At 43.6% G+C, this 14,355-nt stretch overlaps 1 protein-coding gene across 2 annotated transcripts in view; it reads left to right on the plus strand.

Moving 5' to 3' along the window:
• The first annotated feature begins 210 nt into the window (after positions 1-210).
• Positions 211-14,355, plus strand: part of FBXL7 (F-box and leucine rich repeat protein 7) — a 417,980-nt gene continuing 403,835 nt past the window's right edge. The window contains exons 1-2 of one of the 2 annotated variants that reach the window (XM_079918741.1): positions 211-766; positions 7,163-7,232. In XM_079918741.1, coding sequence (XP_079774867.1) covers positions 716-766; positions 7,163-7,232 — 121 coding nt within the window. In that variant the 5' untranslated portion in view covers positions 211-715. The remainder of the gene's footprint in view (positions 767-7,162; positions 7,233-14,355) is intronic. The other variant, XM_079918742.1, reaches the window with a different exon arrangement.

Here is a 14,355-nt window from a genome sequence, read left to right on the forward strand (position 1 = left end):
TAAAATAGAGCCAAGAGCGTGTTCCTTCGCTCGAAGCGATTCGCTGGTGGCGCGCAGGGCCTGCGCGGAGCCTGAGGCTGGAAGCCGGAGCCCCGAAAAGGCGCGCTGCCCCTTTAAAAGGCCGCGCATCTCCGGGCCGGCCTTCCTCCCCGGGGCTCCAGCTGTGATTGACGCTGGGCGGCGAGAGGAGGCGCCTGGCGCTAACAAAAGTCCGGCCCTTGGGCGAGCGGCGCCGGGCCGCGAGTCTCTGCTCGCTCCGGGCACCCGCAACAAGTGGCCGCCGCGCCCTCCCTGGGGAAGCCGCGGGTGCGCAGGGGCGCCCGGAGGAAGCGGCGGAGCCCGGGAGCCCCGGCAGCCCGCGCGGCTCAGCGTCCACCGCAGGGGGATCGGGGCGGGCGGATGGGGACCCGGCGGCGGCGGCGCGGCGAGCCTCTGGGCGGCCCCGGGGCGCGGGCTCTCCGCGGCGCTGCGCCCGCCGGCCCCGAACGCGGATTTTAAGGGCGGCGGCCGCCCCCCGGCCCCACCCGGCGCAGTCGGGGGTGCCAGGAGGGGACGGAGCGCCCCCTCCCACCGGAGTGCGGGGGCCGCCCCCGTCCGGAGATCGGCCCCGGAGCGTGGGGTATGCGCAGCTAAAGGTCCCGTCGGGCGGGCTTTCCTCTGGCGGAGCGCGCAGGCGGTGCGCCCCACCTATGGAGTGTCCAGGGAGACGGCGGGCATGACGGCGGCAGGATGGGCGCGAACAATGGCAAACAGTACGGCAGTGAGGGTGAGTGGGCCGCCAGTCCTCACAACTCCCCAGTCGCGCTCCCCTCCCTTCCCCTCGCCCTCCCGTCTGGGAAGGAAGATTCTCGCACGCTGCCGGGGCGCATCCCCATTTGGCACCCTGTCTGGGTCGTCACCTTCTCTTTTGGCTCTGAGTACTTCGGCGCCCCGAGGATGCTTTCCCACCGCGGGGGTCTCTCTAAGCAACTTCCCAGGTTGCCTTTGGGACGGCTCGAGTTGCATTTCTGTCTGTTTCTGAAACCACGTGCCTCAGTTTCCCTTCCCTGGGCATCTGGGGTTTCGGATGATGGTTTGGCAGAGGGCGGAAGACGTTTTTGAAAAACAACGCAGTGAAAAATTTCCCAGGCCTTTGTGCACCATTCCCCGGGAGTCTCCTGTAGCAGGAAAAACTTCTGGAAGAAGTTAAGTTTCCATTCTCTGCTCACTGCCTCCGAGCTGACAGCTTCGTAAAACTGACCACCTAGGGGCCGTGTGAGGCGAGGAGTGGCGGGGGGCTTTGTGTGGGCTCTCTCGGGGCTCGAGACGGGCAGAGGACCATCTGTTACGTGGGGCTGGAAATTGCACAGAAATATTGCCTGTCAAGTGGGAACTTGGAAGTTGGGGAAACTTTAAACTCCACCTACTCCTAAAAGGATGATGGATATGTGGGTTGGCTTCTCCCTCGCCCCTCCCCGCCCTTTGCATAGAACCGTAGTGTTGTAACCCGGTTGATTAACTGCATGCCCCTCATATGCTTACGGCAAAGGCATTTCCCGCAGTTCAGTAGTTAGGAAGGTTTGTCTTTTCGTGAACTTGGCTGGAGGGGAGTGGAAGAGACAGGGTCGGTTTTACAGCCCGCCCCCAGAGGACCGGCGGTTAGAAACGGGGTCCAGCGCCTGAAGACTGGTAGGAATGCAGAATGGCTCTTCAGCCTGTGGTGTTAGGGAAACTCCTATCATCCTCTTCAAAACTTTGAGCTGTGGCCACAGAATGTGGATGCCTCTCCCCATGTTTGCGTCTGTGTTCCTTCTCAGCAGCTTTGTGGAATTACAGCAGAAACCGACCCTAAAAAACCGTATCCACAAGAACCTTTTGTTTAAATCATTCTTTTCCAGAGCATCATGTTTTGAATTCCACATATATATATGAAATATATATATTTCCTTATTCTGGGCAGTTATGTGAAAGAGATTTTTTTTCCTGACAGTTTCTTTTTTAAAAAGTTAAAAGGTGGTCTTTTTAGAGAGCAACCGTGAAATTATGCCAAAAAAGATTAATGGAGAATCTTGGCCACCCCCCAAAACTTCTTGAAGTTAATGTTTTAAAAAATTTTGGAAAAATGAAAGATTAAACCTCCTTACTCTGAGTTATTAAAGAAGCTTTCGGGGAGTGAAGTGTGTGCCTCAGTTCTGGGTGTGCATACGTTATGCGATTTGAACACTGGTGGGGGGAATGGACACCCCAAGAGGAACACAGGGTCACTGCTCTGTGTTCTTCAACAAAACCCCTCACACTCTTCGTATTCCTATGCAACTTGTTCTTAGATCCCAGCGTTCTTGCATTGTACAGTGTGTGGTGTATGACTACTTCCTGTCTGAACAGTGGAGTTTTCAACCCTTGGGAGAGAAAAGGAGAGACAGAGAACTAATGTTCTCCAGCTGTTATCCGTAAATGCTACCTCTGCATTTTCACTTCAGCTGAAGTGAAATTTTACTGGGATCTGATTTAGATACACTGTGGACTTTTTATAGGAAAAATCTCTTGGGCTCAGCTGATTCAAGGGGACCAAAAGGAAGCTTTGGGAGGTAACTGAGTTTTGGCTGGAGGGACACGTCGTGTTCAGCGTTCATCAACTCTCTTCAAGTGCATCGCCATTCCTCTGTGATAGGTGTGGGGGAAAATAGAGAAATCGAATAACAAGAGCTTTTCAAAAATCTTTTCTCCCCCCAGTTACACCGGGCCTCTCCTAATATATGTCATTATAATATATGTAATGTATTATATGGTTATAATATATGTAGTTGGGTATGGTCAGCCTTATTACATGGTGCTATTGGATGGTAAAATCTATGCAGATAAGCCTTTTGGAATTTGGTGTGTTAGTGCCACACCAAATCCTTATCTAAATCTTTCTTATCTAAAATGTCAACTTTCAAAGAAAGTGAAAGCAACCCCTAGACATCGTATTTCTATTATCAAAGCAGACTGAGAATTAAGAGAGTTTCATAGATTTAGAGCAACTTAGGTGTGGTGTATTTCAAATTATCAACAAATGCATAGCCACAGAATGGCTCAGTGAGAGATCCCCCAACTACAAAACACTGGTGTTTGTGTATACTTAAAAAAACTGTAACTTCAGTATATTTTACTTACTAGTGGAGCTGACACCATGTAAATGGCCCTGAAATTTTACAGATATTGTTATAAATTATTAGAACTTTCAAAACTTCAGTATTTCATCTGTAATCTCACTTCTCCTGCTCCTGGAAAATATCTTTTTTATTAAAAAAAAAAATTCCCAAGACTTACCTTAGCAGGTGCAATGGGACAGAGGCTTCCTACTTCTGCATCATTCCAGGCCCCGCAGCAGCAGTATCACCTGGGAGCTTGTCAGAAACTGAATCTGAACTACTTATCACATGCGTGTTAAAAGCTCCAGGCAGTTCTGATATGGGATGCAAAGCACTGATTTGAGAGTCTAGAAATTTGATTCCAGCTTCAACTTAGCTACTGTGACCTTGCTCAGTTGTCCCCAAATCTTAAGGTCTTTCTTCTATAGAGTGAGGAGAGAATTTTTTTTTTATTGGCTTTATTTGTCATGCCCATCCTTGTGCATGCAGTCCTTCATTTTAGTTTGCTCTTATAATGCCTGAATGGACCACTTAACAGAGATTCGCCTTGGGAAGACATGTTATAATAAATAGGGAAGTTAAGGCTATTACTGCCCTGAAATCAGTAGATGCCCAATCCCTTTGTTATCCCCTTTAGCCTCATCTCTATCTTCCTTACTTATTCCCACTTCCTCTCTTAACTCAATCAGTCTCTGCTGAGATTAAAGTTGTGTGTTTATCAATATTGGGTGTTTCCAGTGTTTTGTTTTCCTAAATACTTAGTGAACGTTCAGGTTAATGGTTTAGTTCTCAGCCTTTAGGCAGATTTGGATTTTGCTCCAGGAAAAAGTTGCCACACCACTGCCCATGTTCAGCTTTCTAGAAATATAAGCATGTCTGTATGATTAGTATGTTCCGGTAAACTCTTATTATGGAGGGCTGATTTTTTCTCTTTGTCTTCTTTCATAAAATTTAAGTTACAGCCCATGTGTAGAAATCTGGAGAATAAGCTGAGGTGATTCAAAGCCATTAGAACCATTAGCTTTGACTCCAGTTAAACTAAATAAACAAATCTCTCTGTTCAAGTAGTGAGAGAGGAGCTGCTTTTCCTGCCTTTTAAGGTTTCCAGCCTCACCCTCACTTACTCAGTGGTTTCGTTGTTATGTTTATTCTACTCCAGCAGGGCTGAGTCTGTCGTCCTTACACTGTTAACAGCTCCTTTGTAAAATCCTGCCTGTCGTTGAATTGGAGCTGCTGAGGCCTTGTGATGGGGCTTGACCTTGGTAGCTCTGCTGCTCTATCAACGCCCCGAGTCCCTTTTCACCATCTCAGATCTGTGCTTCTCAGATACGTTGCCTGGGAGCATAAATCATCACCAATCCATCACCACTTCGGGAAGCGTATCTTGAAAGAATAATAACGATGGCAAGTTACATTTATTGAATGCTTACTTTGTCCAAGCCTGATCCTGAGCCCTTCGTGGACGCTGACGCTTGTTGTTACTGAGTCCAAGCTCACTCTGCTCGCTGCACGACAGGCCAGTAAATCGGGAGACGAGGTATTGAGGCAAGGAATGGCAACTTTATTCGGAAAGCCGGGCGTCCAAGAAGATGGCAGACTAGGGTCCCAGAGTACCATCTTATGGGGTCTGTGTGCTAGTTTCTTTTATAGAACAGAGAAGGGGAGGAGGTGAGGAAGTAAAATAAAAAGGCCGTAGGTCTTGCAAACCACCTCCTGGTTTGGCCAGCCTCAGGGAGGGGATGTGTTACTTTCTTCTTTCTTGCAGCAATCCACAGGTGGGCAGAATGTTTCCCTGGGAACTGAACAAAGGCACTTTAGTTTAACATTTAGGCAGAGGGGCAGGCTTCCCTGAGGGAGGCCATTAGGTATGCCAATAGCTATAGACAACATCTTTTTAGTGATTATAGTAACAAAAAGCAACTGGAGAGCAAAGGTTAAAGTAAAAGAAACAGATCCAACATGGTGTCAGATTTTGTTCTTCCCTGTTACAATGTCATTCTCATGACAATCCTGATCCTATGGGGCAGGTGTTCCTATGTCTCCATTTTACTGATGAGGAAACAGAGGTGCAGAGAGGATGATCATTTTCCCAAGATCCTACAGGTAGCGTAGGTGGAATTGGGACTCAGGGCCAAGTCTGTCTAAGCCCAGAGTTACTTATTCATTCTTTCATTCAACCAATATACGTTGACTTCTTATTTCCTACCATGTACCAGGAACTCCTCTAGATTCTTGGAATACAACAGTAAACAGATAAAGATCCTGTCCTGGTCAATCTTACCTTCATCTGTGTGCATGTGTCCATGTGTGTTGGGAGGGAGGTGAAATGGAACAGTTAACACGTGTGCACACAGGCACAGTCATTTAGTAAACCACATGGTAAGTTCTAAGGGGCCAAGGCTCTGCATAAAGAAAATTGTCAAATTAAGACTGATGGGGGGACTTCCCTGGTGGTCCAGTGGTTAAGACTTTGCCTTCCAACGCAGGGGGTGCCGGTTTCATTCCTTGTTGGGGAGCTAAGATCCCATATGCCTCCTGGCCCAAAAAACTAAAACATAAAAAACAGAAGCAATATTGTAACAAGTTCAATAAAGACTTTAAAAAAATGGTCCACATCTAAAAAATCTTAAAAAAAAAAAAAGACTGATGGGAGTTGGGAAGAGAAGGGTGTGGCAATTTTAACTAGAGTAGTCACTGTGGGCCTTACGGAAAAATTGGCATTTAGACTGAAACTTAAAAGAAGTGAGGGACTAAGCCCTGAGGATCCATGTAGCATGTTGACTGTTCCTTTCAACCGCTGTGTTCTACCAAAGTGAATACTCTTTATGCTGGAGGGCTTGCATCATCATTTTATGCAAGTGTAAAAGTGTAACATCATCAGTCCTCTGTAAGTAGTCAGCTAGAGTGGAACAGAGTCAGTCTGGCTACTGGGCATATTTTTTGCCTAGAGTCTTTACAAATGTATTTTATCCAATGGTATTTTAGCAGATGGTTTGTGACTGCTTTTGCAGGGAAGGGAGGGGGAGCCTAGGAAATGCCCTTCATTCTGCAACCAGTAGATGTTGCCTGACTTCCTGGATGTGTGACTGCTCACCCGAAGGTCTCTCCAAAGGTCTCTGTAATTCTTAGTTAGATGGATGTAGCTCTTTATCTTTTGCCTCCAGTAAATAAATTCATTCTGATGAAAATCAGAAGATATATGATAGTGATTCCACTGTTTGGCACAAATCAAAGCGTTAGTGAAGCTATCAGTACCATTTTTGGTCTGACAGTGTTTTCAGAGATTTGAGGAATCTTTTTGCATATTTAAAACAGAGAAAGAGAAGAGAGGTAACTTTTCGTTCTCCTTAAGAATCAACTCACCTCAACTTTGTGTCAGCTCTCTCTGCCCTTTGAAACAGAATGCATTCTGGGTTGATTTTGAGTAACTGCTAATCACTTTTACCCTTAGCCCTTATTGAGTGGTGTGTCTGGAAGTTGATTAGACTACTTGGCTTAGCTCTTTGATTGAGGGAAACTCCTAGATATCACGCACCATGGCATTTGGAATGTAGTAAAGTCCGTGACAGTATCTTGAGTAAAATCTAGAGTGAATTAATTCTCTGAATAATGAAGAAGGGGATAAATGACGTTTAGAAACTTAATACCTTAAAAAATAATATTTGAAGAGCTGTCATGATGAAGGTTAAATTTCAGAGTGCTGAGCAAAGACCAAGATATGTAAGTTACTAGCACGTAGGTAGATTTGACTCAGTCTGAGGAAGAGCTAATGATGAGAGCTGCCCACATCTGAGACTGGCTGCCTAATGAGTGAGTCCTCGCACATGGGAAGGGGGATCACAGGAAAGATTGTTGTGCTTGAGATTTCTGCATCAGCTAAGGGGTCTACTGTAGGAACCTACAGCAAGATCCCTAGCAAACAATTTGCCATGTGCAGTTATTTATTTATTTTTTTAATTGAAGTATGATTGATTTACAATGTTGTGTTAGTTTCAGGTGTACAGAAAAGTGATTCAATTATACATATATACATATCTATTTTTTTTCAGATTCTTTTCCATTATAGGTTCTTAGAGAATAGTTCCCTGTGCTCTACAAAACAGTTCCCTGTGCTCTGCGGTAGGTCCTTGTTGGTTATCTATTTTATATATAGTAGTGTGTATATGTTAATCCCCAATTCCTAATTTATCCCTCCCCCCTTTCCCATTTGGTGACCATAAATTTGTTTTCTGTGTCTGTGGGTTGCAGTTATGTTTGATGAAGTGTTATTGTTTGATTTGAACTCATATTGCTACTTCCCCCCTTAATACGTTTCTATCCTTGTAGTTGTTGAAAAGTACTATCCCCACTTCCTCTAGGTTAATTTTCTCTCTCTGTTACATGTATGTGTTTATGTCTTTTTAGATATATTTAGATATTAATTGGAAAATCAACTGATTTAATTTGTTTCCCTGCCTTCGGTGGTACGTAATCTCCTGAACCAAAAATGGGGTTTGATAAATGACATGTCCTATTTTCAGTGCAGTAATGGATACGGACTCTACCTACTGTGCCTTTTATTATGACCCTAAAACATGTAGATCTCCTGAAGTTGAAGCAAGACCCTGAATTGTGCTCGTGTTGACTATCTTGAATTAATGTTTTAACTTTGTTGATAAGACTTAATTGGCATCATTGGTTAGTGACATCTGATCAGAAGCTACAAATTGACTAGAACCTCACAAAGACAGCATCTTTCTCAAGGAGCCCTGACTCCTTTTTGTTCAGCACCATGTCTTCGGTGCATGAGCTAGACAGGCAGTTCTGCCACGGGGTGATAAAGTCCATATCTGCTGAACTTTCCCAGAATGTAGCTTTTTTTGGGTTTTGGTTACAGAAATTTAGACCTCTTCTTCCATCTACTCACTGCGTTAAATCTCTAGATAGAATAAGACTTTTGCTTTAAGGAAGTTCAGTATCTAACTGAAAAGCTAGGCAGGGAGGCCAGTGATTTCAGAACAAGATGATAAATGCTGATTCACAGAGGGACCCTACTTTTCCGATGTGCTAAGTGTGAATATAAGTGATAAGTGGGAAGTGGGCATAAGACTAGAGCAGCTCTAAATAATGACAGCACTGGACCATATCTGCAACTCCCCAAACATCTAAAGGATGCACATATTTTCTAAAACAATGACAACAATAACAACATATACACACCACTATACATAAAATAGATAACCAACAAGGACCTCCTATATATAGCACAGGGAACTATACTCAATATTTTGTAATAACCTATAAGGGAAGAGAATCTGAAGAAGAATATATATATATATATACATTATATAATTATATTATATGCATATAAATTATATATATATATATATATATATATATAAATAACTGAATCACAGTGCTGTATGCCTGAAACTAACACGATATTATACATCAGCTATACTTCAATTAAAAAAAGAAAACAGGTAAATTGGAGGGGGAGTCGCTTACACTCTTGGGAGAAACTAAATCTTTTGTTAGGAGTCTTTCCCTAATTGTTCCCGAAAATCTTCATGTTCCATTTCGGATATCGTTTATTCCATGGGAAGTGGTTCTTGTGGGACCTGTAAGCGAGGACCTTGGAAGGCTTCACTGGAGGGGCAGGACCTGACCAGCCTAGGTCCTCGCCACACCTGTACCCTGCAACCAAGGGGAATGGGAGCCTGCAGGCAGATGCTTCTTAAGCGTGCTAGTTCATACCCCAGAGACGTACAACTTTCAGACTTCTGACGTGACTGATTATGAACCATCTCTGAATTTTCCTGAGTAATGAAATCTAAACACGTGGTCACCATTCTCCCCATTCCCTGGGTGAAGGAGTGTCAACTTTGTCTGGAGCCGTAAATCTTTATTCGGTTGTGCAGTAGATATGCTCACTCTATCAATCCCTATTTAACTTCTAAACCAGTAACAAAATGAAAAACAGTTGTTAACACCGCACAAACTCATAATTGTAACTTTAGAAGCCTTGAGCAACGTGTAGAACTGTTATTAAAACATTTTTTTTGTTTGCTACCCTTTCTGTGGTAAATTCCTGTGCTGCATTTTCCAAGCAGATGTAGCAGTGGAAAGAGAATCAGAATTTCTAGAGAAAAATTTCAGGAATTTTTCTTCTGCTCACAGATTGACCTTCTGGATGCGAGTCACCCACTTTTTGGCAAGGCGGAGAAGTCAGGAAAAGGCTCCTTGTATGTGCAGTTGAACCTTTGACCCGATGGAGTACTCGAATTGAATCTCAGGAGCCTCTGGGTTAGGTCCAAGTCTAAGGCCAGGTCTTCCACGGTGCAGCTGTCGGAGGTGGCTCAGACCCCAGGGAGAGGAAGAACATGTATGAGACTGAGGGTGGAGCGGAAGAAACATAAATAAGAGGAGAGGGAAGAAGAGGAGAAATTCAGAGAGAACTGGTGTTAGGGCACTGATTGCCCTCTACCGTAAAGAATGGAATCACTGTTCTACTCAGTGCTCTTTTCTTACAAATATCTTAGCTCGGGCTTCCCTGGTGACGCAGTGGTTGAGAGTCCGCCTGCCGATGCAGGGAACACGGGTTCGTGCCCCGGTCCGGGAAGATACCACATGCCGCGGAGCGGCTGCGCCCGTGAGCCATGGCCGCTGAGCCTGCGCGTCCGGAGCCTGTGCTCCACAACGGGAGAGGCCACAACAGTGAGAGGCCCGCGTACCGCAAAAAAAAAACAAAAACAAAAATCTTAGCTCAAGGAACAAAAACAATTACTAAAAGTTACTCGGTAGGCTTGGATGTTGCCAAGTTTACTGTATTTTCGGTCATTTCAGTAATAGTAACAATTACTGAGCACTTAGTAGATGCTACTTCCCTCTCCGAGCATGTTACACACACTCATTCCTGTAGTTCAAGACAGCCAGGGATGCGGGCACAGATCATCCCATTTTGCAGTTGCCAACACAGGAGCTTCGAGGCAAGGCGGACTGACTGCCCAGGGCACAGAGCTGGTGAGTGGTCCAGTCCGGTCTGAAATCCCTGTGGCTGTGCTAGCTTTTGTGCCCCTCTCCGCTGTGCCCCTGACCCCCTCCTGCCTGGGCATGTCAGTGGCAGCCAGCGTCTTGCCTGATCTTTGTTTTGTTTGTGTGTTTCAAAGGATTTCAGTGACTGCGAAGTAGCCCCTTAAAAATGAAAGTGACAGTTTTATGTGTGGATGAGGTGAGCAAAAATGAAAGACATCTTTGGAAGGAGACTTTCAACTCACTTTACCTGGCTCTCCCAAGGGCCAATTAACTGCTCATTAGGCACCAATCTGCTGACAAATTGGCAGGCTGACTAGTGTCTCTGAGAATGGCAGCCTGTAAAATAATTAGCATATTCTAGAGTCTTCAGAGCGCCTAGTAGAGCTGGGAGGCTGTCCCACTTCGCCCCAGAGTGTTAGCAAATTATCTTGGTGCCCGGATAGCTTTTGACCTGGGACGGCCACCTGCTCACAAACAAAAGCTAACGGAGAACTGAAAGAGGTGTTCACATTTTCCTTCGTAAGTAGTTTATAAGTTATATCTTGTATTTTCCTCTGGTTTCAAAAGTATGGATTTGAAACAGCTATTAATGTGGGGAATTATTCCAATAGGTATTTGTATTTGCCTTTATCTTTGCTAGCCCCTGGGAGACTTCTCCATGCGTATGTCTAGGAAATTGCTTTGGAAACTATAAAGCGTTTCAGAAATTAATCTCATTTATCATCACAGGGACTGTGGGAGGGGTGTCTGCCATGATCCCCAGTTTGTAGATGAGGAAACTGAGGCCTTGGCAGGTGAAATGATTTGCCTTGATTTTACAGTTGAGACTAGATGGGGTCATTCCGATTCTAAATTTAGTACACTTTCTATCATAATATGGCTTCCCTTAAAATGCCACAAGATAAAATAATATAATCATGCTGGGGTATTATCACCAGGCATCTGTGACAGTATTTTAAATTGCTTGCACCCAAGGATGAAAGTGGGGGTCTGCAAGCATCCATCCTGTCCTTTAATTGCTTTTGGAGCTCTAGTATTGATAGAAGTAGAGAAGCCTGCTCCCCCTTGGTCGTCTCAGGCCACAGAGCTGTGCCACTGCTCAGGGGAGCAGCCTTGCAGTGGTAAGATTATGATAATGAGAATGCAGAGTGAATTGTTAGATAAATATTCAGGACAAGATGGCCTTGTTTGTTAGGGTGTCACTTGCTAGCTGATAAAACTCAGCTGGGGCTGTGAGGGGTGTTTCCTTCTGAAAGCTTCTGCTCTAGATGCGTAGAGAAAGTTGCTTTACTTTTGGGAGCATCAGAGAATCAACTCTAAAACTGGGGCCAATCAGCATCGCTGGAGTCATTGTTTTCAGTCTTCTGGTTTCCTTTGCTGTTGAAGAACCGCATTGTTCAGAGGTCTTTGGAAGTGTTTAGGTCCTGGACAAGCCCTTTAGGATGAGTTGCTATCAGAGGTCACTGAGGTTCTGATGTTGTTGTGATGGAAATCCACACTGTCATTTAGCCTTTAACTGCTTTACTTTCCATTCATTGTCCTCTGGTTTACTGTCTGCTTTTTTGTTTTTTTCTGTTTCTTGTTCCTTTGTATTTATTTATTGCTCATCCGACCACATGCTTACGCGACATGACTCTAACCCTGTTCACGTGTTAGGTCCTTAATATATTTTTGTTAAACAAATACATGAGGATGAATCTGTAGCCATGATCTTTATTGGATCTAAAAAAGTCTATGAAAACCCTATCATATTTTCAGTGAACTTTTCTTAGACTTGAACATTTTACTCTTAAAAGAAAGTTTTTCTGGGCATGTTTTCTTCTGAGGATATTCTAACTTGGACTTTTATTTTGAACAATGTGGATCTATCTTATGGATGAAAATAGCTTGTGTACTTAAGGAAAAATGAAATATGTAGTTTTTAGCGTTGCTGAAAACAATTGCAGAAGACGTTTCAACTTCACTGATTTACAGTATTGTGGACTTAATTCTTTTCAATGAGGAAAATGAAATATGTATTTTTCAGCATTGCTGAAAACAATTGCAGAAGACATTTCAACTTCACTGATTTACAGTATTGTGGACTTAACTATTTTCAATGGGTATTGAGTAGAATGCTGCTGTCTATTTTTTATTGCAGATTGTATTGTTTGGTAATATTTGTTTCAGCTGCTTTGGAAATTGAGCTTATGTGACAATTTAAGTAAATCAATCTAGAAAGCATTTAAAAATTGATCTCTAATAAATTACTCCTTTGGCTCTGTTCTCTTCTCTGGATTAAAGGGTTATAGCATTATGAATCCTTTTAAATTTATATATTCATCTACTTCATGCTGGGGGCTCTGCATCTTTATTTTTCTCCTTTTTATTATGCAAACTATAAAAGTTATTAGATGTGTCTGGTATGATTGGAATGGTTTCTAGTGGGTCTTCTGTTCCTGGCTTCCCTCCTTACTAAAATCAGAAGTGAAATAATCAATTTCGGAAAAAAAGAAAAACATTATTGAGCTGTAGTGTGTGTATATGTGTATACATACACGAGATTATTTAAATAACCCTTTTCTATAAATTCAGCAAAATCCATTATGCCTCACATCTGTTTTTTTCTGTAAATGAAGAGAAATATGTAACCTATAAGGAATTAAAAAATACAATTAAAATTAAAGTGCCTTTTTTTTTTTTTTTATGGTACGCGGGCCTCTCACCGCTGTGGCCTCTCCCGCCGCGGAGCACAGGCTCCGGACGCGCAGGCCCAGCGGCCATGGCTCACGGGCCCAGCCGCTCCACGGCATGTGGGATCTTCCCGGGCCGGGGCACGAACCCGTGTACCCTGCATCGGCAGGCGGACTCCCAACCACTGCGCCACCAGGGAAGCCCCGTTTTTTTTTAAATAGTATGTTTTCTGTTAGAGGAACAGCTTTAGACAAAGGGTCACCGTAAGAATCAAACTACAGAAGAATCAAATAGTCCAACACACGAGCTTTCTGAGATGGAACTTGGGATAGAGGTGTCTGTAGTTTATGAACAGACTTGAAATGGTTCTGTGACATGATATCCGCTTGGAACTGTATGTTGTAGTTTGTTGGTTTCCCTGACTATGTGTTCAGCTCAGAGGAGTGGCTATAATCTCTGTTGGTGAGAACTGTACTCTGCACGGCACTGAGCCTGGTTGACGTTTGTTCTGAAGTACCAGAGCGTAAATTCAGATTCACAGGCAGCATTCATACCCTCATTTTTGTCTTTTTGGGTTTTTTTTTGTCTTTTGGTTTTTGATTTTAAAGATCAACAGTTGCTCCGTTGGTTGGAAAGATTTATGTAGCCCCATTTGGACAGTGTATATTGCGGAGACTACTATGAAAATAAATTTCAAGACATGACATTTCTGTCCTGAACAGCTTACTTTTCACATCTCATCTTGCATCCACTTTGCCTACTTAATTATATTTTAATAATTTTCTCTATTTTCCATCTCTCCCAAAGACCTCTCTTGTTGATCACCCTGTGATCTTGTTTTGAGAGACAGTTTTTCCTTGGGGAGTCTTTTTCCATTCCTGAAGCCACAACATGAACTGAGCAATAAAAAGCCAATTCCCTCCCCTTGGTTGTGCTTCAAATAGTCTTTTCTTTGATACAGGCTAATAAAAACAGGAAAAGGATCATTTTTAAATGCTTTGGTTGGGGTTGCTTTACTTCCAATAAGGAAAATTGCCTCACAAGGGGGAGCATGGGTAATAAAGTTACAACTAACTGAGTAATGTATTCAGTCTAACATCAAAATCTCCAAGCTGCTGCCTGCAAATCTAATTTAATCGTGGGTTTGCTGTGTGTCCACCGTGGTGTGTAGATTTGAATTTGCTGCTGTTGGTCGACTCTTCACAGTTAATGGAGTTGAATCTCAAAATGCTTCTGGAGAGGTTGGATATGTGTGGGGTTTTTACCTTCACAATCTTTGTAAGCCTTGAGGTAGGTGATAAAAGGGCTTTGAGGGTAGACCAAGAATGAAACATGTAATAGAATCTTGGATGTGTTCATGGTGAAATTGACCACAGATCAGCTGACAGTGAAAGAGACTGAGGCACAAAGAAATCAGAGAGTTTGGTTAAGGTCATACAGAGTCCAGGTGTTTCTTTTAAATCCATTTCTTTCTTACTCACCATGCTTCATGCCCTTTTTTCTTACTTTCAGAAGATTTGAGGTGAATGTAGTGGCTGTTTTCCTTCTCTGTGCA

This window comes from Stenella coeruleoalba (genome assembly GCF_951394435.1).
Source record: "Stenella coeruleoalba genome assembly, chromosome: 3".
Lineage (NCBI taxonomy): Eukaryota > Metazoa > Chordata > Mammalia > Artiodactyla > Delphinidae > Stenella > Stenella coeruleoalba.